The sequence below is a fragment of the Dama dama genome, chromosome 25, assembly GCF_033118175.1.
Source record: "Dama dama isolate Ldn47 chromosome 25, ASM3311817v1, whole genome shotgun sequence".
NCBI classification, from domain to species: Eukaryota; Metazoa; Chordata; class Mammalia; order Artiodactyla; family Cervidae; genus Dama; species Dama dama.
The window spans coordinates 33,242,512-33,263,134 of NC_083705.1; the positions used below are offsets into that span (position 1 = coordinate 33,242,512).

Sequence of the window (20,623 nt, forward strand, 5' to 3'; positions counted from 1 at the left end):
ATGCTATTTACTTGTGTGATTTTGAGCATGTTATCTAGTCATTTTAAGCCCTAATTTATGTGTTTGCAAAATGGGGAAAACTGAATTATTATGAAGGTTAGTATATAGTGTTTACTGAGTACCTGACAAGAGTATGTGCTTGGTAACTCATATTGTATGATCTAAATGATTAGCACATAACAAAAACATGTATTTACTTACGTTTTCTAAAAACAGTGAACACTAGACATATCTAACAAAGAATTGGTTTGTATTTTCTGAGTCTTTTAATTCACAAGAATATAAAATCTTTACCTAAACCATCAGAAGCATGAAGTACTGATTAGTAGGCAAAGTTTAGTATGGAACACAATTCATTCAGGTTCAAAGAAGTTTAGAGAAATAGTTCTAAATAAAGAAGCAAATTTCAATAATAAGGAGATTTGGGCTTAGGTTTATCAGTCTGCAACGTAATCATGAATTTCTTTACCTATGATAACAGGAAAATTTGAGACAGTATTTTGATAATGATGGCTGTCAGTTTATAAACACTATGAACTTGAGGATGGCCATAAAAAACAAGTGTAAAACTTCAATGTTGCAGCTGATTTCAAACATTTCTTTTAATAGATTTTTTAAGTGCTGAAATTTCCTAGAGGTATGATCACCTGTAAAGGAAATTATAACATGTTTAATTTGGGACATCAAAAAACATTTAAAATAGACACCACAAAAATGTTTCTGTAGTTTAAAGGTCAAATTTATTAGGAGATTAAGAGGTGTATTATACACAGACTATAAATACTGCACAGCTGACTTTATTCACAGTCAAGCACAGAGATACAGTCCGTGCCAACCTATTTTGTGGATACTCTTGTTCTTTTATTCCAAGAAAAGTTTGCGCCATAAGACTTGGACTTAGGTTTCGGAACCTTTCTCTCCTCAACGTCATAGCTCCATCCTAGAAAACAAAGACAATAATAAACCCACAAGAACACAATTAAAAGAGGATCCCTGAAGAACACAGCAAGCAGAGGCTAACTTTCATAAATTTAATGTTCATATATCAGGAGTATGTGTCAACACATCTTAAGTATAAATACTTAGTAATGTGTTCCTTTCTAATCCTATGTGACAAGAGGGTCTTAACTATTGCCTGAAGATGATTTACCATATCTTAAAGGTGCAAGCCATGACTTAATTTCTGTCTGCTGAATATTGTTCAAACATCGATGGTTATATCTTATGTAAAAATTCACATTCCTCCTGTGGTTTAATATGTGACTTCAGTAACTGAAATGAGGAGCACTGAACCACACAACCCATCTCATGCTTTCTAAGAGCCGGTGCCTTGAAGACAGTTTGGAGCTCACTTGAAGTGATTATAGAAAAACATGTACACAACTATATAAATCAGAGTTGGAAGAGACCATAAGAGATTACTTGGTCAGCTCCCTGGACTATGATAGGCTACTGATTAAACTCAAGAAGTTTTTCAACATTTGTTTCAAGGGCTGTCAACATTAGAATCCCATTTAAGTATCTGGTAACAATACAAATTCTTAGGCCTGACCGGAGGTCCACTGGATCAGCTCCTGAGGGGACCTGGGAATCTGCACTTAATTGATTCTAGGAGACTGTTATGCATAGAAATTTGAGTTGTTTCTGCTTAGTCCCTAACTTGTGTCCAACTCTCAGTGACCCCATGTACCGTAGTCTGCCAGGCTCCTTTGTCTTGGGACTTACCAGGTGAGAATACTGGAGTGGGCTGCCATTTCCTTCTCCAGGGTATCTACCTGACCCAGGGATCGAACATGCATCTCCTGCACTGGTAGGTGGATTCTTTACCACTGAGCCACCTGGGAAGCCCTACTCTAGTATAATCTGTTCATTCTCTTCTGAGAGTCATACCTTCTCTGCAAAGTCCTTCTCAGTGTTTTACAATTTTGAAAACTGGATTTATATATGTCTATGCTATGCTCAGTGGCTTCAGTCATATACAACGCTTTGTGACCCCGTGGACTGCAGCCCGCCAGGCTCCTCCTTCCATGGGATTCTCCAGGCAAGAATACTGCAGTGGGTTGCCATGCCCTCCTCCACGGAATCTTCCTGACCCAGGGATCAAACATCTCTTATATCTCCTGTATTAGCAGGTGGGTTCTTTACTACTAGTGCCATCTGGGAAGCCCCATATATGTCTATACTTTCTGCCTTGGGTTTTCCTCCATATCTTTGAAGAACTATACTTAAAGCAGAAGTATACCGTATTCTATAAACTAAATAAACACTCCTCCTTGAAAATATAATTACATCATCCTTCTATTCCCCAGTCCAAGCAACCTATCTATATAACTCACTTTTCTTCATTAGATCCATTTTCCATCCCTGTAATTTATCATTCTTCTCTCCCAGAACTTTCTTCAAATAACTCATCTTGAGACATTTGATTCATGGCTGAATCATGTAGTCATATATAAAATGTCCAAACTGAAAATCATAGTCTAATTAAGTAACTTTCTTGATCTTAGGAGTTGTCATGAATTCTAGCGCCTCTAGGTGAGTATAGTATTTGCAACCACAAAGCTTACGTTTCAACAAGCTTCTTAGTTAGAATTCAACTTTGCCATAAAAGTGAAACTTAAGAAACTCAAATCAAAGTATACTGCTAGTGTGCCTATTTCAGTGTTCAAAAAGGGAAAACAATAACTCCACTGCTGGAACTCTTTGAAGAAAGCCCATTTGCTATAAGGAAATGGAGGAGGAAAGAAAATGAAACAAATGTCTTAAAATACCTTCCACAGACCCTGAACTTATTATAAGATATTAACAAGTAGTTATTTGAATTTCAAAAAATTTACTAAAGAGCGTAAGAATAGTATCTCCTTTATAGGTTGTCATGAGGATTAAACAAACTAATTTATTAAAGTGCTTAGCACCTGGTATTTAAGTTCTATGAGACAAGCATTTTTCTAAAACCTTTATGTGAATCCATATGAGTTCCTTTATATAAATGAGGAAACTGTGGCCCAGAATGACTAGGGAACTACCTAGCGCAAGGTCTCTCAGCTGGGGAAGGGCACAAGCAGAATCTGAATACACACAGCCTAATTCTGGAGCCTGTGCCTTAAGTACACTATATTGTTCTTGTGGATTATAGTAAGCTCTTGATAAATGTTAAAGCTATTATTTCTCCCTCAAGTTTGATTTTCAACTTATTAGCAGCTTACTTTCTATACTTTACTTACTTAACTTCAAAAGTATTAATGTAAATAAAATTTCTGTCACATTGTAACCCATTAGTTTTAAATTTATGATGCTTTGAATATAGTTAGGTATAAGTTGGTCTACAGAAAGAGGTTTTGATAAGCAAACTAATATTATGAACTGAGTATAATTTTTACACTATAAACTCCTCAAGCATTTTCTACATTAATCAGCAAATGGTGCTGATAATTATAAAAAATATTTAATAAAGCAGATATAACTATTTACTGTACATTTGTTATACATTTAATAAATATTATCAATTACTTTCTCTGTGTCAGGAACTCTATGGAAACCAGAGGTGAAGCGGTAAACAAAAAATCCCCAAGTTTCTTCAAGTATTTATGGGAAGGAGAAGTTAACTAGTAAATGAATAGTATATTAGGTGTTGTTATAGTAAAACAGGGCTTCCCAGGTGGCGCTAGTGGTAAAGAACCTGCCTTCCAATGCAGGAGACATAAGAGATGTGAGTTCCATCCCTGACTTGGGAAGATCACGTGGAGGAGGTCATGGCAATCTAGTATTCTAGATCCACTCTAGTATTCTTGCCTGGAGAATCCCACGGACAGAGGAGCCTGGCAACCTATAGTCCATAGGGTCGCAGAGTCAGACATGACTGAAACGACCAGGCACCCACACATAGTAAAACATCCAACTAAACACACACACACACACACACACACACACACACACTTAGAGAGGGCAGACGGGGCATCTTGCATCTGAGAAGATCACATTTGAGTGAAGATGTAAAGGTCAGAGTTAGTCATGTGGATGTCTGGAAAGAGAGCTTGCAGGCAGAGAACACAAGTACAAAGACCTCCAGCCGAGAATGTGCCTGGTATTCCACGTTCTAGTTCCTGTGCTAAGTGCTTTAAATGTAATTGCAATGAGTTTTAAAATTAAGCTCATAGGTTTCTTGGTTTATGGGTTAGGCATTATAAATATCCTTATTTTATATCTAATTATAAGGAAAAATAGAGGAGATAAGCAGCCTAAAGCCACATTGTTAATAAGTGGCAAAACTTGGATTTTAACTCAGGTTAAGTCTATGCACATAACCACATCATAATAAAACTGCATTTATTTTTAAAAAAGTCCGGTAACTGCATTAAAAAAAATCTATTTCACCCACGTCCTTTCAATCTGTGTGATTTCCTAACCATTTTTCCTGTTTATTTTTGTAAATGAGTTGAAAAGACTGTTTTAAGAATCCCTCCATACGTTCCTCCCCTAGTTATGAAGCAGGTAAATGGTTTCTAGTGTCAATTCTATGTCTGGCTACAATGGTTACTGGTAAGTTACCTGAGACCTCTGTAAACTTTTATTGCCAAATGATGGGTGGATAACTTATCTTCCCTTCCCCTCAGCCTCCCACCCCAAACTCTCCAGACAAGAAAGACATCGTAAGAGGAACTGAAGAAGAAATGAGAAATATTTAGGAATTGCTATTATAACACACACATACCTGGTAATCACTCATTTACACAGTTAATCTTTCAATCACAAGGGAGAAAAAGCAGTTTTTTAAACTGCATCAGAATGCAGACATTAGCTCTATTATCTCTTCTGTCTGTGAAAGTCTAAAAATGTTGTCGGGGTCACTGCAATGTGAGAAGACTGGGGTTTTGTACACATAAAAGAACAACTGGCTTGAGTTTTCTCCTGGTAACTAAGGAGTGAACTGACTTGGGAATTGTGAGCCAGATTATAGCTGCTGTTGATGGTGATAACAACAATAAATAGAAGTATCATTATAGGGATTGGAATGTGGATGGGCAAAACACCCTGTGAAAACAAACAAAAACACACATAGAAGAAACCTGCATTTGCTAATAGTATCCATCTCTGCATTAATTTACCACAGCCATCCAAGATTTTAAGGACGTATGGGGGGAAAGTTTCTTTCCCTCACATTTTTCTGTGGAAAACAACTGTGTTCCCAAAACTAGACATGCACCTGTGTTTCTCTGATTAAGTAAAAGCAAAGAAGGGTATAAGGAAGTCTAATAACAATTCATAATAGAGACTAAAACTCAAGTCAGAGTCTACATAAATCTCCCTTTGGATTTTTAGCAAAATTTTCTACTATATAGGACGGATGTTACAATGAAAATTTGCTCTTTTCTGGAACCCTGTTAAGAATCTGACCACATTTCCAATCATCCTGCTCCAAAGTGTTTACCTATAGTGCCTGGATGAACAAATTTACTGGTCCCACTAAAATCCTCCTACCACAGTCTCCCCCACATTTTTTGTGATATTGTGGCAATATAAAGGCTATTGGAAGAAGCGGTGAGCTTTAGCTAAAAAGACAAAATGATTGTTAGAGTAATAGTACTTGAAAGGACATCAAACATTTGTACTTAATGAGCATGTTACATGAATTGTACTCATCTTTTATATCCTATTTGAAACTTCTTAAAAAGACAGATAATATAACTTGCAGGGAATAAAACACAGACATTTAAGAATGCAATCCTATTTGTGAAATGTTTAAATTTCCATAGGAATTTCTTTTTCAGCCTGAAAGTTGTTTGTTTTTTTTTTAAAGAAATAACTCCAACTTGAGAGCTTTTGAATGAGATTAGGAAAGTGAAAAACACATCCTCTGAAGAATGCTTGTATAAAATCAAGGTGTAGTCTATGACAATGGTTTCATGTGTTGTTCTTCTGCGACACTGAAAACCAGCCCATGTTCCTCCCAGCTGTGCAACAGAAGATGATCAAAGCAACTGAGTCCAAGGCAGCTGCCCCAGGGATGGGGTAAAGCTCCTAGGGCTGCCGTCACTTCCCACTGAGGAGAGCAGCCATATGGCATGGATTAGCCACAAATCCAACCACTGGCACCTACATGATGAGAAGCTGACTCCCTTGGCTGTTTCACACATTGGAATGCTTTCACAAAGATATTTTGAATTTTAAGCCCTAGTATCAGAGAAATACCTCTGGCAAATGTGCCAATAAAGTTAAAATGTGATCTGTAATATCCCATGCTCAATTTCTTTTTCAGAAATTCACCCATTTATTTTGCTGTTCTCCAGATTGTGGCTGGGATATTCTACTTCCTATAACACGAATGTCTGGTGTAATCTCTTCAAATAATACTAAAATACAAAAACAAAAGCCCCTGAACAAAACTAGATCCCAATAATTTATGAATTCCAAGTATTGTATGAGATAAAAGAAAATCCCATTCATTTAAATTCAGAACCATTTCACTTATGTTCAGTAATGCTGAAATACAGAGAAACATTCATCGGTAATTTTACTGTTTGTGAAATATGTTACCTTTAGTAACCTTGGTTCAAGTCCTGTTAAAGGTCTGTCCCCTCCAGTAACCTAACGGCAAGCTCTGATAATACTCAGAAGTGAATGGTTTAATGATTTTTCCTACTGTGCATTTATGTACAAAGCAAGAACGACCACATAATTTGGCACAGACTGACATAACTGGCAGGCACTGCTAAGGATAGCAAAGGCTTTGGGAGGCCACACTGATGTTTGTTAGCACTTGCAAAGTTTCAAGATTCCTCACCAGGCTATGTGCTCACAATATGTCTAGGTGAAAACACAGCATAAACACAAGTTATATTTTAAGGAGGGAAGGTAATGACAAAGAAAAGTAGCTTTATAAGCATTCATTTTTAAAAAGTACTTCTATTTGAAATTCTCATGTATTTTGTTTTGGGAGATAGGAGAGGTTCAGATCAGAATAATTAAAAAATATATCATCTTATAGAAAACATTATGGAGGGTAGGTGTATTTTGGAAACATTGGCAAAACAATTCTTTCCATGAAAATTATGTAAAATGGATTAGTAACACCCTATACCTGCCACACCTGCACATTATTCAGAATTTGCCACAAAACAAACTGGTTTGTGTTTCAAAAGTACAATTGAAAATTAGTCATAGAAATTTAGAACACATTTTTCTAGAAAACGAAACTATACAGCAATGGTAGAGATCCAAAAATCACTGAGATTTTGACATAATTGAGCTGGGTGTGGTCTGTGCATAGGGATTTCCACAATCCTATGTAACCCATAATATAGTAGAAGCTTTCTAAGCCGCCATGTATATATAACACTATGAGAAAAATTATTTCAGACTTCTGACTGGGAATCTAAGGAATTCATGTCTGTCTCCTTAATAGTCAAGTTGAACATTTCCCCAGCCAAAAAACAGGCAGTACCAGGACTGGGGATTGGGAAGACAGTTATGTAGAAAAAAAATTTTCTGCTTCAATAGAGACTATGCAGTATTTACAGAACACCAGATCATAGCTCTGTTTGTTTTCTTTGAGTTATTTTGCAATTCCAAAAGTTGTATGCACAAAATAATCTTATTTGCTGATCCTGTATTTGTGATTCGCCTACTCACTAAAATTCATTTATAAATCCAAAATTCTCCAAGGGTTCCTCTGACCTAGGAACTCTGAAGCTGGCATCTCTTTCAGACTCTTTGGGGGCTGCAACGGTGCCTGTGGGTGATGCTTCCATGGTCATCCACGACACGCACAAAGCCGTGAATTCTGAGTCACCAGCACACATGCTCCAGCTGAGGTCAAACAAGGTAATGCTATGCCTTCTTGTTTCAGCTCTCACACTGCAAACAAGTGTCCTTTTTGTAGTCTATTAACAGCACATTGTTTTCATTTTTTGGCCTTTTGTTGGTAATTTCACTGTTTGAAGTGACCCCCAAGAGGAGCGATTTAGTACTGTTTAGTGTTCCTAGTTCAAGAAGGCTGTGATATGCCAACTTGGGTTAGATAAGCATCATCCATAACACTGCTGGCCATGAAGTTCAATGTTCATGAATCAACAATATACATTAATTTAAACAGAAACACACATAAAAAACAAGATGATGTATTGATCAGCTGACAAAATTTTGTGATCAGAGGCCCACAGGAATCTTTTTCCCTAGGAGCAATTTTTTCAGTATTCACTAGTTTAGTGTTTTTGGTGACTTTACAGAACATAACTACCATGAGTAATGAGAATCAACTGTACTTGAGGGGTATTGAAATTCTGTCCTGCCTGGTGACTCCCCAGGCCTCAGAAAAACCTGTTTGTCTCCAATTTGCAATTCATCTCAACATTCTTTCACTTTATATAATTTTGGGCTGACTTTTCCTTTGAACTGGTTATAACACCAGCATGGGTCCCTTGTTTCTTTAGTAAAATAAATTCTTCAATATGTGTTTATTTATATCTATATTAAGTCATGATCTTATCTTTTTCAGGATGTTCTTTTAATAATTTTGGAGGTGCTACTGAGATGGCTAATAGGTTCAGCAACCAAAGTCAGGAAAACTTCTTTACCAGAAATGGTTTATGTTATTTTAAGCCCAAGATTATCTTTTCTTGGCTTCTGAATGTCAGAACGTTGCTGAATCTCTTGTTTATCAAATTTCAATTTTGTTCTCCACCAATCTGGGGAATTGATTTTTAAAGGTCTGATCATTTAAGATTCTTTTAAAATGGATTAATGGTTTTAGAAATCCATTCTCAGAGGAAAAAAGACAGAAAATCTGGTTTGTCTTTTTCTGTATTTAAGGTCTAATGAAGTACTTCCTGAGTAGAAAACAGCTCTTTAGTATGATATGGGCCAGTGAATGTTACAATTCTGTGACCAGTAACCCATGACTTAAATTGTAGAAGTGAAATAAGTTCCTGTCTGTTTGCATGTATGCTCAGTCAAATCCGACTTACTGTGACCCCAGAGACTCTGGCCCACCAGGATCCTCTGTCCATGGGATTTTGCAGGCAAGAAATAGTGGAGTGGGTTGCCATGCCCTACTCCAGGGGATCTTCCCGACCCAAAGATAAAACTCGCATAGCTTGTGTTTGCTACACAAGCACGCAGATTCTTTACCACTGTGACAATTCTGTCTGTCTACACACCTATTAATTCAGAAATGCATTTACTGCTCCTTCTGTGTATAGGTAATGCTTTTTCTACATCCAAGTATAATTAATGAATTAGATTATAAAATACTTTGAATGGGTTCTGTTTTGATTCTCTTACAGAGAAAATACATGCTTGTATAAGTGGAATATTCCTAAAACAGGAAAATGGAGTTTCTAATACTTTGAATATGCTAAATTTAAAAAGTATTCTTATAGGATCTAACAAACATTTAAGAATTTAAATTCAGGTAGTATAGGTAAATGTTTGGCAAATGGAAAATTTAATTTTTTTTTAACAAAAACAATTACGTTTTCTCTAATTTATCAGTGTTAAAACACAAGCATAGATTTTTATTCTACATGGCCATGTTCCTTCTAAATTAGTATGTTTTCTGATCAAATGAGCTAACATTACTTCTGTTTAATGTTTTATAGTCCTGCAAGATGCAAATTTTTGTTTATCCACAATGATTCCCTGTTTTGACAATTTTATTTCAATACTAATTACATTTTGTAATATGTCACCTTGAAAATTAATTTCCATGATCTTTAGGTAACTTAAAACCCTAAATGGTATTAATGGATACTTAATACCTAAAAAATTTTTACAATAAAATACTGAACCATTGATTACTAAGCAAAAATTCAAACTTACTTTTGCTTCTTTTTTTTTAATGCTACAGGGAGGCTGCATCTTTGGGTCTGTTAATGGACATGTTCATTTTTGCCATTTAGATAAGCTGGACTATAAAGACTACACACAGTTGTGGCAAGTTTTGTTTTGTATATTTATGAACTTTGCCAGTTTACTAAAATGCTGGTGTGTAACAGTTTTCATCTCTACTTTTTCAATGAAATCAAAGTAACTTTGGCCAAAAGATATAATGTACATAAATGAAACACTATTGGGAGTGATGGTGGAAAAGGGGTGTAACCTTGTATACAAAGTAATGAGTTGTGTTTTTGGTTTACTAAAGGTGGTGATAGTGGTAAAGAACTCGCCTGCCAATGCAGGAGACATAAAAGTTGTCAGTTCGATCCCTAGGTCCAGAAGATCCCCTGGAGGAGGGCATGGCAACCCACTCCAGTATTCATGCCTGAGAAATCCCATGGACAGAGGAGCCTGGTGGGCTATAGTCAATAGGGTCACAAAGAGTTGAACATGACTGAAGCGACTTAGCATACTCAGAAGAAGGGGAAAAGAGAATAGTTCTAAAGTAAAAAGTCTATTCCAGAATGAGAAAGGGAATGGTGAAGGACAAAACCTGAATGGGTACAGAAAGTTATGTAAGATTTATAAAAAGGAAACTTTATGTGCCTTAGATTACAGTGTATCTGGAAAATAAGTCTGAAAAGATATGTTGCTGTTGTTCAAAGTCACTCAGTTGTGTCCGACTCTTTGCGACTCAAGGACTGCAACATGCCAGGCTCCCCAATACTTCACCATCTCCCGGAGTTTGTTCAAGCTCATGTCCATAGAGTTGGTGAAGCCATCCAACCATTTCATCCTCTGTCATCCCTTCCTTCTCCTGCCTTCAATCTTTCCAAAGAGCAGGGTCTTTTCCAATGAGTCAGCTCTTCACATCAGGTGGCCAAAGTATTGGAGTTTCAGCATCAGTCCTTCCAATTTAGGGTTGATTTCCTTTAGGAGTGACTGGTTTGATCTACTTGCCATCCAAGGGTGTCTCAAGGGTCTTCTCTAGCACCACAATTGGAAAGCCATCTTCAGTCCTTAGCCTTTTTTACTGTCTAGCTCTCACATCCGATACATGGCTCCTGGAAAAACCATAGCTAGGACTATATAGACCTTTGTCGGCAAAGTAATGTCTCTGCTTTTTAATACGCTGTCAAGGTCTGTCACTGCTTTTCTTTGAAGGAGCAAAGGTCTTTTAATTTCATGGCTGCAGTCATTGTCCACAGTGATTTTGGAGACCAAGAAAATAAAGTCTGTCACTGTTTCCATTGTTCCATCTATTTGCCATGAAGTCATGGGACCGGATGCCATGCTCTTAGTGTTTCGAATATTGAGTTTTAAGCCAGCTTTTAAACTCTCCTCTTTCACCTTCATCAAGAGGCTCTTTACTTCTTCTTCACTTTCTGCCATAACGGTGGTATCATCGGCATATCTGAGGTTACTGATAATTCTCCTTGCAATCTTGACAACTTGTGCTTCATCCAGCCTGGCATTCTGCGTGATGTACTCTGCATATAAGTTAAATAAGCAGGGTGACAATATACAGCCTTGATGTACTCCTTTCCCAATTTGGAACCAGTCCATTGTTCCATGTCCAGTCTGTTGCTCGTTGACCTGCATACAGGTTTCACAGGAGGAAGGTTAAGGTGGTTTGGTGTTCCCATCTCTTGAAGAATTTTCCATAGTTTGTTGTGATCCACACAAGGCTTTAGCATAGTCAATTAAGCAGATGTTTTTCTGGAATTCTTTTGCTTTTTCTATGATGGGATGGATGCTGGCAATTTGTTTTTTGGTTCCTCTGCCTTTTCTAAATCCAGCTTGTACATCTGGAAGTTCTCAGTTATGTACTATAGAAGCCTAGCTTGAAGGATTTTGAGCATTACTTTGCTAGCATGTGAAACGAGGGCAATTGTGCAGTAGTTTGAAGATTCTTTGGCACTGCCCTTTGTTGGGATTGGAATGAAAACTGACCTTTCCCAGTTCTATTGCCACTGCTGAGTTTTCCAAATTTGCTGGCATATTGAGTGCACCACTTTAACAGCATCATCTAAGAAGCTATGAAATGTGTTAAAATCTTACCAAAGTTTGTTCCATTTTGATGGGCTTGTTTCATTACGTTACTGTTTATTGCCTTTACCTACAATAAGAAGGGTTCTACTTTCCATCTAATTTGCCTAGACTACAAAGATTCTGTGGCTAAGCAGAATAACTTTATATGCTTTATATTGACTTTAAGTATTTGATAACTTATCTAAGAGCTCAAGTTCTTTAGTTAGGCTAAAGAACTTTAGTTTGTATGTTGTATCACCAAGCTGAGCAGTCAAATACTGTTTATCAGCCACTTCTGATCCTATTCTTTCCTAAATGTTCAAATCTTTTAAAAAATTTTGATTTTTGCCTCCTCCAAATCAAATCTTAAATGTAAAATAAAACAGAGTATCTGTGCACCTAAAACTGTCTTTGTGATATTCCACAGGCCCTCTGGGAAATCTTAAAGATATATTCTTTCAACTTTGTAAAAATAAGTGCTAGAAATAGATTTATTTGATGTGTTACAACTGATGAGCTACATGGGAAGAGCAGCCAATTTGGAATAGATGCTTAACCATCCTGAGTTTATTTTGTTTGGATAAAATGTTAATAATATTTCTCAAATTACAAGCTATATGCTAAGCTTAGAGATTTGTCAATACCTTCACTGTTTGATAGGTTTTATTTATCTCAGCTCTGGTGCCTGATATCAGAAAATAGTATAGTTTATCTTTCAGAATTTCAGTTATTTTAAAAAATATTAACTTGGTTGCATCTTTAGTTCTTTAGTTTGTATCTTGTATCTTCTAGGGCAGTATATGTCAACTAGAAATTCATATTACACATCTATGAAGATTTATTAATATATATACATACAGGACCTACCCTAGAAAACAGAATCTTTTAACTTGATTTTTTGGGGTATATTCTTACATATGTTTGGTATATTCACAGTATATTATGTCTCAGGATTACTGTAAGATTTTTTTTCCTCTGTAAAGAGTATGTTTATTTTTATAAATTAGGTGAACATTTGCTATCTTCTTTGAAAATAGGCTTATTAACAAGTTGAGTACAGATATTTTGTAACACTTGTTGGAATGTCTTTAAGTTGCATTATTATTGTTATGAACTCCTAATCATATTTCATTTTTGAAATTTACCTAATGTTATACATGTTCAGTTCAGTCGGTCAGTCGTCTCTGACTCTTTGCAACCCCAGTGGCTGCAGCACGCCAGGCTTCCCTGTCCACCACCAACTCCCGGAGCTTGCTCAAACTCATGTCCATTGAGTCAGTGATGCCATCCAACCATCTCATCCTCTGTCATCCCCTTCTCCTCCTGCCCTCAATCTTTCCCAGCATCAGGGTCTTTTCCAATGAGTCAGTTCTTTGCATCAGGTGGCCAAAGTATTGGAGTTTCAGCTTCAGCATCAGTCCTTACAATGAATATTCAGGACTGATTTCCTTTAGGATGGACTGGTTGGGTCTCCCTGTAGTCCAAGGGACTCTCAAGAGTTTTCTCCAACACCACAGTTCAGAAGCATCAATTCTTTGGTGCTCTGCTTTCTTTATGGTCCAACTCTCACATCCACACAAGTCTACTGGAAAAACCATAGCTTTGACTACACAGACCTTTGTTGGCAAAGTAATGTCTCTGCTTTTTAATATGCTGTCTAGTTTGGTCATAGTTTGGCTGCAGTCACCATCTGCAGTGATTTTGGAGCCCAAGAAAATAAAGTCAGTGTTTCCATTGTTTCCCTGTCTATATGCCATGACGTGATGGGACTGAATGCCATGATCTTCATTTTTTGAAGGTTGAGTTTTAAGCCAACTTTTTCACTGTCCTCTTTCACTTTCACCAAGAGGCTGATTTTGATTTTTGCCTCCTCCAAATACATGAGAGAGACCCAGGAGAACTAAGTAATTCACCAAAATTGCCAAAGCCCTCATCTGAAATAGTATCCAATATTATCCTCAGCTAAAAACAAAAGAGAACACTGACGATAGGGAGTAAATTCTGTGAGATTACCAGGAAAAGAACAGTAAACAAGGGTGAGATTATTAGGCAGATTTAAGTCACTTCCTTTTCAGTTGATAAGAGTTTCTAGAGATAAGGTCATCCTCTTTCAGGTACTTCCAGAGATACCCTTACAAATGAAAATTTCCCTTAAGTATGTAGATGCTTCTCACAAAAGGGAAACTCCTACTTTGTTTTGAGTTTTCCCCAAGTCTGCAGTTTCTTAGGAAAAAAAAAAAAAATCAGCTTAATTAATATGCCAAAGAAACATTTTGTGGTGGAAAATTCTGCTCCCCTACAGAGTAAAATAAATTCTTTAAGAATTTTATATATATTAAGTCATGACATACTTTTGCTTTGAAATTTGTCTTTGTTCATTTTAGTTTCTGAAAGTTCTTTTTTAATAGATAGATGGGGAGGAGGAGCCAAGATGGCAGAGGAATAGGACGGGGAGACCACTTTCTCCCCTACAAATTCATCGAAAGAACAATTGAATGCAGAGCAAACTTCACAAAACAACTTCTGATCGCTAGCTGAGGACATGAGGCGCCCAGAAAAGCAGCCCATTGTCTTCGAAAGGAGGTAGGACAAAATATAAAAGATGAAAAGAGAGACAAAAGAGCTAGGGACGGAGACCCATCCCGGGAAGGGAGTCTTAATAGAGGAAGTTTCCAAACTCCAGGAAACCCTCGCAGTGGCGGGTCTGGGGGAAGTTTTTAAATCTCAGAGGGCAACCTAACTGGGAGGAAAAATAAAACCCACAGATTACGTGCCTAAAAGCAACTCCCAGCAGAAAAGTACCCCAGACACCCGCATCCGCCACCAGCAAGTGGGCGGCATTGCTTAGGGTAAGGACCGGGCCTGAGTGCCCTGAGGGCAATCAGAGGGAGCTTTTGTGAGATACCAACTTAAACTGTGGGATAGCAAAAGAGAGAGAGAAAATTAACCGGCCCGAACACACTGCCGGCTGTTCACAGAACAAAGGGTCTGAGCAAGTCCACAGAAGAGCTAGCCAGCTGTGGACTGGCCCAGCTCCGCCAGAGGCAGGAGGCAGGGGGGAGGGGAAAGGGGCAAACTTGGCCCCAAAGATGGCATCCCCTACCACACTGCAAACAGGCCTCCAGTTTCTAACCAAAGACTTCCTGAGATTCTGGATTGTCCACATCTGCCGGGAGGGTCACGGCTAAACACAAGGCGCATGCACCCAACCGGTGCGGGCGGAAACTGAGGCTGGGGCCATGGAGGGGGAGAAGGTGCACCGCACCTGGGGAGAGTGCGCCCATCAAGCTCCTGGCTCCCTGAGCTGCTCGGGCCGGGGAAGGCACAAAACGCAGGCGCAACCGAGTCCGCGCTTTTGTGGAGTACCCGCAAACTGGAACTGCATGCAACGCAGGGCACGCTCCATATAGAGCAGCCGGGAGACTGAGCAGCGTAGACGGGGAAAGCAGTGCCTCTCCCTTCCCGCAGCGCGACGGAACTAGCGAACCTGAACAAGAGACCACCTCCACCCACCTGTGTCAGGGCGGAAATGAGGCACTGAAGAGACTGGCAAACAGAAGCCAAATAAACAAAGGGAACAGCTTCAGAAGGGACCAGTGCAACAAATTAAAATCCCTGTAGGTAACACCGACTACACCGCAAGGGGCCTATAGATATCGAGAAGTGTAAGCTGGAACGAGGAGCTATCTGAAACTGAACCGAACCCACACTGACTGCAACAGCTCCAGAGAAATTACTAGATATATTTTTACCTTTTTTTTTTTAATTAAAAAAAAAAATATATATATATTTTTTCTTTTATATTTTTTCTCTTTTATCTTCTTTTAAAATTCCCTATTACTCCCCCATTACTCCTTAACTTTCATTTTCATATATTTTTATGTTTAATTAGGAAAAAAATTTTTTTTCTTTTTTTTTCTTTTTCTCTTATTTTCTTTTAAAGTCCTCTATTACTCTTCTTCTATGCCTTAATTTTCATTTTCATTTCACTATAACCTTGCAAAAAAAAAAAAAGAAGCCCTATTTTTAAACTGAACTTCACATATATTTCTAAAATTTTTTGTGTTTTTGTTTTTAATATTGTATTTTTAAGAGTCTAACCTCTACTCTAGATTTTTAATCTTTGTTTTTCAGTATGTGATATAAATTTTGGACATTTAAGAATCCAGTATTCCGTTCCCATTTTTATTCAGGAGTGTGTTGATTACTCTCTCCCAATCTTGACTCTCTGTTTTCTACCTCAGAACACCTCTATTTCCTCCTTTCCCGTTCTCTTCCCAATCCAATTCTGTGAATCTTTGTAGGTGACTGGGCTACGGAGAACACTCTGGGAACAGACAACTGCGTAGATCTCTCTCCTCTTGAGTCCCCCTTTTTCTCCTCCTGCTCATCTCTATCTCCCTCCTCCCTCTCCTCTTCATATAACTCTGTGAACCTCTCTGGGTGTCCCTAACAGGGGAGAATCTTTTCACCATTAACCTAGAAGATTTATTATCAGTGCTGTATAGTTGGAGAAGTCTTGAGACTACTGGACGAATAAAACTGAAATCCAGAGGCAGGAGACTTAAGCCCAAAACCTGAGAACACCAGAAAACTCCACTACACGGAACATTAAGTAATAAGGGACCATCCAAAAGCCTCCATGCCTACACTGAAACCAACCACCACCCAAGAGCCATTAAGTTTCAGAGCAAGACATATCACGCAAATTCTCCAGCAACGCAGGTACATAGCCCTGAGCATCAACATACAGGCTGCCCAAAGTAACACCTAACACATAGACCCATCTCAAAACTCATTACTGGGCAATCCATTACACACCAGAGAAAAGAAACCCAGTTCCACGCACCAGAACACCGATGCGAGCTTCCCTAACCAGGAAACCTTGACAAGCCAATCGTCCAACCCCACCCACTGGGTAAATCCTCCACAATAAAAAAGAACCACAGACCTCCAGAATACAGAAAGCCCACTCCAGACACAGCAATCTAAACATGATGAAAAGGCAGAGAAATACCCAACAGGTAAAGGAACATGAAAAATGCCCACCAAGTCAAACAAAAGAGGAGGAGATAGGGAATCTACCTGAAAAAGAATTTAGAATAATGATAATAAAAATGATCCAAAATCTTGAAAACAAAATGGAGTTACAGATAAATAGCCTGGAGACAAAGATTGAGAAGATGCAAGAAATGTTTAATAAAGACCTAGAAGAAATAAAAAAGAGTCAATTAAAAATGAATAATGCAAAGAATGAGATCAAAAACACTCTGGAGGGAACCAAAAGTAGAATAACGGAGACAGAAGGTAGGATAAGTGAGGCAGAAGATAAAATGGTGGAAATAAATGAAGCAGAGAGGAAAAAAGAATCAAAAGAAATGAGGACAACCTCAGGGACCTCTGGGACAATGTGAAATGCCCCAACATTCGAATCATAGGAGTCCCAGAAGAAGAAGACAAAAAGAAAGGCCATGAGAAAATACTCAAGGAGATAATAGCTGAAAACTTCCCTAAAATGGGGAAGGAAATACCCACCCAAGTCCAAGAAACCCAGAGAGTCCCAAACAGGATAAACCCAAGGCGAAACACCCCAAGACACATGTTAATCAAATTAACAAAGATCAAACACAAAGAACAAATATTAAAAGCAGCAAGGGAAAAACAACAAATAACACACAAAGGGATTCCCATAAGGATAACAGCTGATCTATCAATAGAAACCCTCCAGGCCAGAAGGGAATGGCAGGACATACTGAAAGTAATGAAAGAGAATAACCTACAACCTACATTACTGTACCCAGCAAGGATCTCATTCAGATATGAAGGAGAATTCAAAAGCTTTACAGACAAGCAAAAGCTGAGAGAATTCAGCACCACCAAACCAGCTCTTCAACAAATGCTAAAGGATCTTCTCTAGACAGGAAACACAGAAAGGTTGTATAAACGTGAACCCAAAACAACAAAGTAAATGGCAACAGGACCACACCTATCAATAATTACCTTAAATGTAAATGGGTTGAATGCCCCAACCAAAAGACAAAGACTGGCTGAATGGATACAAAAACAAGACCCCTATATATGCTGTCTACAAGAGACCCACCTCAAAATAACAGACACATACAGACTAAAAGTGAAGGGCTGGAAAAAAATATTTCATGCAAACGGAGACCAAAAGAAAGCAGGAGTCACAATACTCATATCAGATAAAATAGACTTTCAAATAAAGGCTGTGAAAAGAGACAAAGAAGGACACTACATAATGATCAAAGGATCAATCCAAGGAGAAGATATAACAATTATAAATATATATGCACCCAACATAGGAGCACCGCAATATGTAAGGCAAACGCTAACGAATATGAAAGAGGAAATTAATAGTAACACAATAATAGTGGGAGACTTTAATACCCCACTCACAACTATGGATAGATCAACTAAACAGAAAATTAACAAGGAAACACAAACTTTAAATGACACAATGGACCAGCTAGACCTAATTGATATCTATAGGACATTTCACCCCAAAACAATCAACTTCACCTTTTTCTCAAGTGCACACGGAACCTTCTCCAGAATAGATCACATCCAGGGCCATAAATCTAGTCTTGGTAAATTCATAAAAATTGAAATCATTCCAGTCATCTTTTCTGACCACAGTGCAGTAAGAGTAGATCTCAATTACAGGAAAAAAAATTGTTAAAAATTCAAACATATGGAGGCTAAATAACACGCTTCTGAATAACCAAAAAATCATAGAAGAAATCAAAAAAGAAATCAAAATATGCATAGAAATGAATGAAAATGAAAACACAACAACCCAAAACCTATGGGACCCTGTAAAAGCAGTGCTAAGGGGAAGGTTCATAGCATTACAGGCTTACCTCAAGAAACAAGAAAAAAGTCAAATAAATAACCTAACTCTACACCTAAAGCAACTAGAGAAGGAAGAAATGAAAAACCCCAGGGTTAGTAGAAGGAAAGAAATCTTAAAAATTAGGGCAGAAATAAATGCAAAAGAAACCAAAGTGACCATAGCAAAAATCAACAAAGCTAAAAGCTGGTTTTTTGAAAAATAAACAAATTGACAAACCATTAGCAAGACTCATTAAGAAACAAAGGGAACCAAATTAACAAAATTAGAAATGAAAATGGAGAGATCACAACAGACAACACTGAAATACAAAGGATCATAAGAGACTACTACCAGCAGCTGTATGCCAATAAAATGGGCAACTTGGATGAAATGGACAAATTCTTAGAAAAGTATAACCTTCCAAAACTGAACCAGGAAGAAATAGGAGATCTTAACAGACCCATCACAAGCAAGGAAATCGAAACTGTAATCAGAAATCTTCCAGCAAACAAAAGCCCAGGACCAGATGGCTTCACAGCTGAATTCTACCAAAAATTTAGAGAAGAGCTAACACCTATCTTACTCAAACTCTTCCAGAAAATTGCAGAAGGTAAACTTCCAAACTCATTCTATGAGGCCACCATCACCCTAATTCCAAAACCAGACAAAGATGCCACAAAAAAAGAAAACTACTGACCAATATCACTGATGAACATAGATGCAAAAATCCTTAACAAAATTCTAGCAAACAGAATCCAACAACATATTAAAAAAATCATACACCACGACCAAGTGGGCTTTATCCCAGGAATGCAAGGATTCTTTAATATCTGCAAATCAATCAATGTAATACACCACATTAACAAATTGAAAGATAAAAAGCATATGATTATCTCAATACATGCAGAGAAAGCCTTTGACAAAATTCAACACCCATTTATGATTAAAACTCTCCAGAAAGCAGGAATAAAAGGAACATACCTCAACATAATAAAAGCTATATATGACAAACCCACAGCAAGCATTACCCTCAGTGGTGAAAAACTGAAATCATTTCCCCTGAAATCAGGAACAAGACAAGGGTGCCCACTCTCACCACTACTATTCAACATAGTGTTGGAAGTTCTGGCCACAGCAATCAGAGCAGAAAAAGAAGTAAAAGGAATCCAGATAGGAAAAGAAGAAGTGAAACTCTCACTGTTTGCAGATGACATGATCCTCTACATAGAAAACCCTAAAGACTCTACCAGAAAATTACTAGAGCTAATCAACAAATATAGTAAAGTCGCAGGATATAAAATTAACACACAGAAATCCTTGCATGCCTATACAGGGAGAAAACAGAAAGAGAAATTAAGGAAACAATATCATTCACCATTGCAACAAAAAGAATAAAATACTTAGGAGTATATCTACCTAAAGAAACAAAAGACCTATACATAGAAAACTATAAAACACTGATGAAAGAAATCAAAGAGGACACAAACAGACGGAGAAACATACCATGTTCATGGATTGGAAGAATCAATATTGTCAAAATGGCTATTCTACCCAAAGCAATCTATAGATTCAGTGCAATCCCTATCAAGCTACCAACGGTATTTTTCACAGAACTAGAACAAATAATTTCACAATTTGTATGGAAATACAAAAAACCTCGAATAGCCAAAGTAATCTTGAGAAAGAAGAATGGAACTGGAGGAATCAACCTGCCTGACTTCAGACTCTACTACAAAGCCACAGTCATCAAGACAGTATGGTACTGGCACAAAGACAGAAATATAGATCAATGGAACAGAATAGAAAGCCCAGAGATAAATCCACGAACCTATGGACACCTTATCTTTGACAAAGGAGGCAAGGATA

General features: G+C 37.7%; 1 protein-coding gene across 3 annotated transcripts in view; it reads right to left on the reverse strand.

Annotated features, from left to right (window-relative positions):
- Positions 1 to 717: 717 nt before the first annotated feature.
- Positions 718 to 20,623, reverse strand: part of NDUFS4 (NADH:ubiquinone oxidoreductase subunit S4) — a 118,812-nt gene continuing 98,906 nt past the window's right edge. For all 3 annotated transcript variants that reach the window (XM_061129806.1, XM_061129805.1, XM_061129804.1), the window contains one exon: positions 718 to 940. In XM_061129806.1, coding sequence (XP_060985789.1) covers positions 928 to 940 — 13 coding nt within the window. In that variant the 3' untranslated portion in view covers positions 718 to 927. The remainder of the gene's footprint in view (positions 941 to 20,623) is intronic.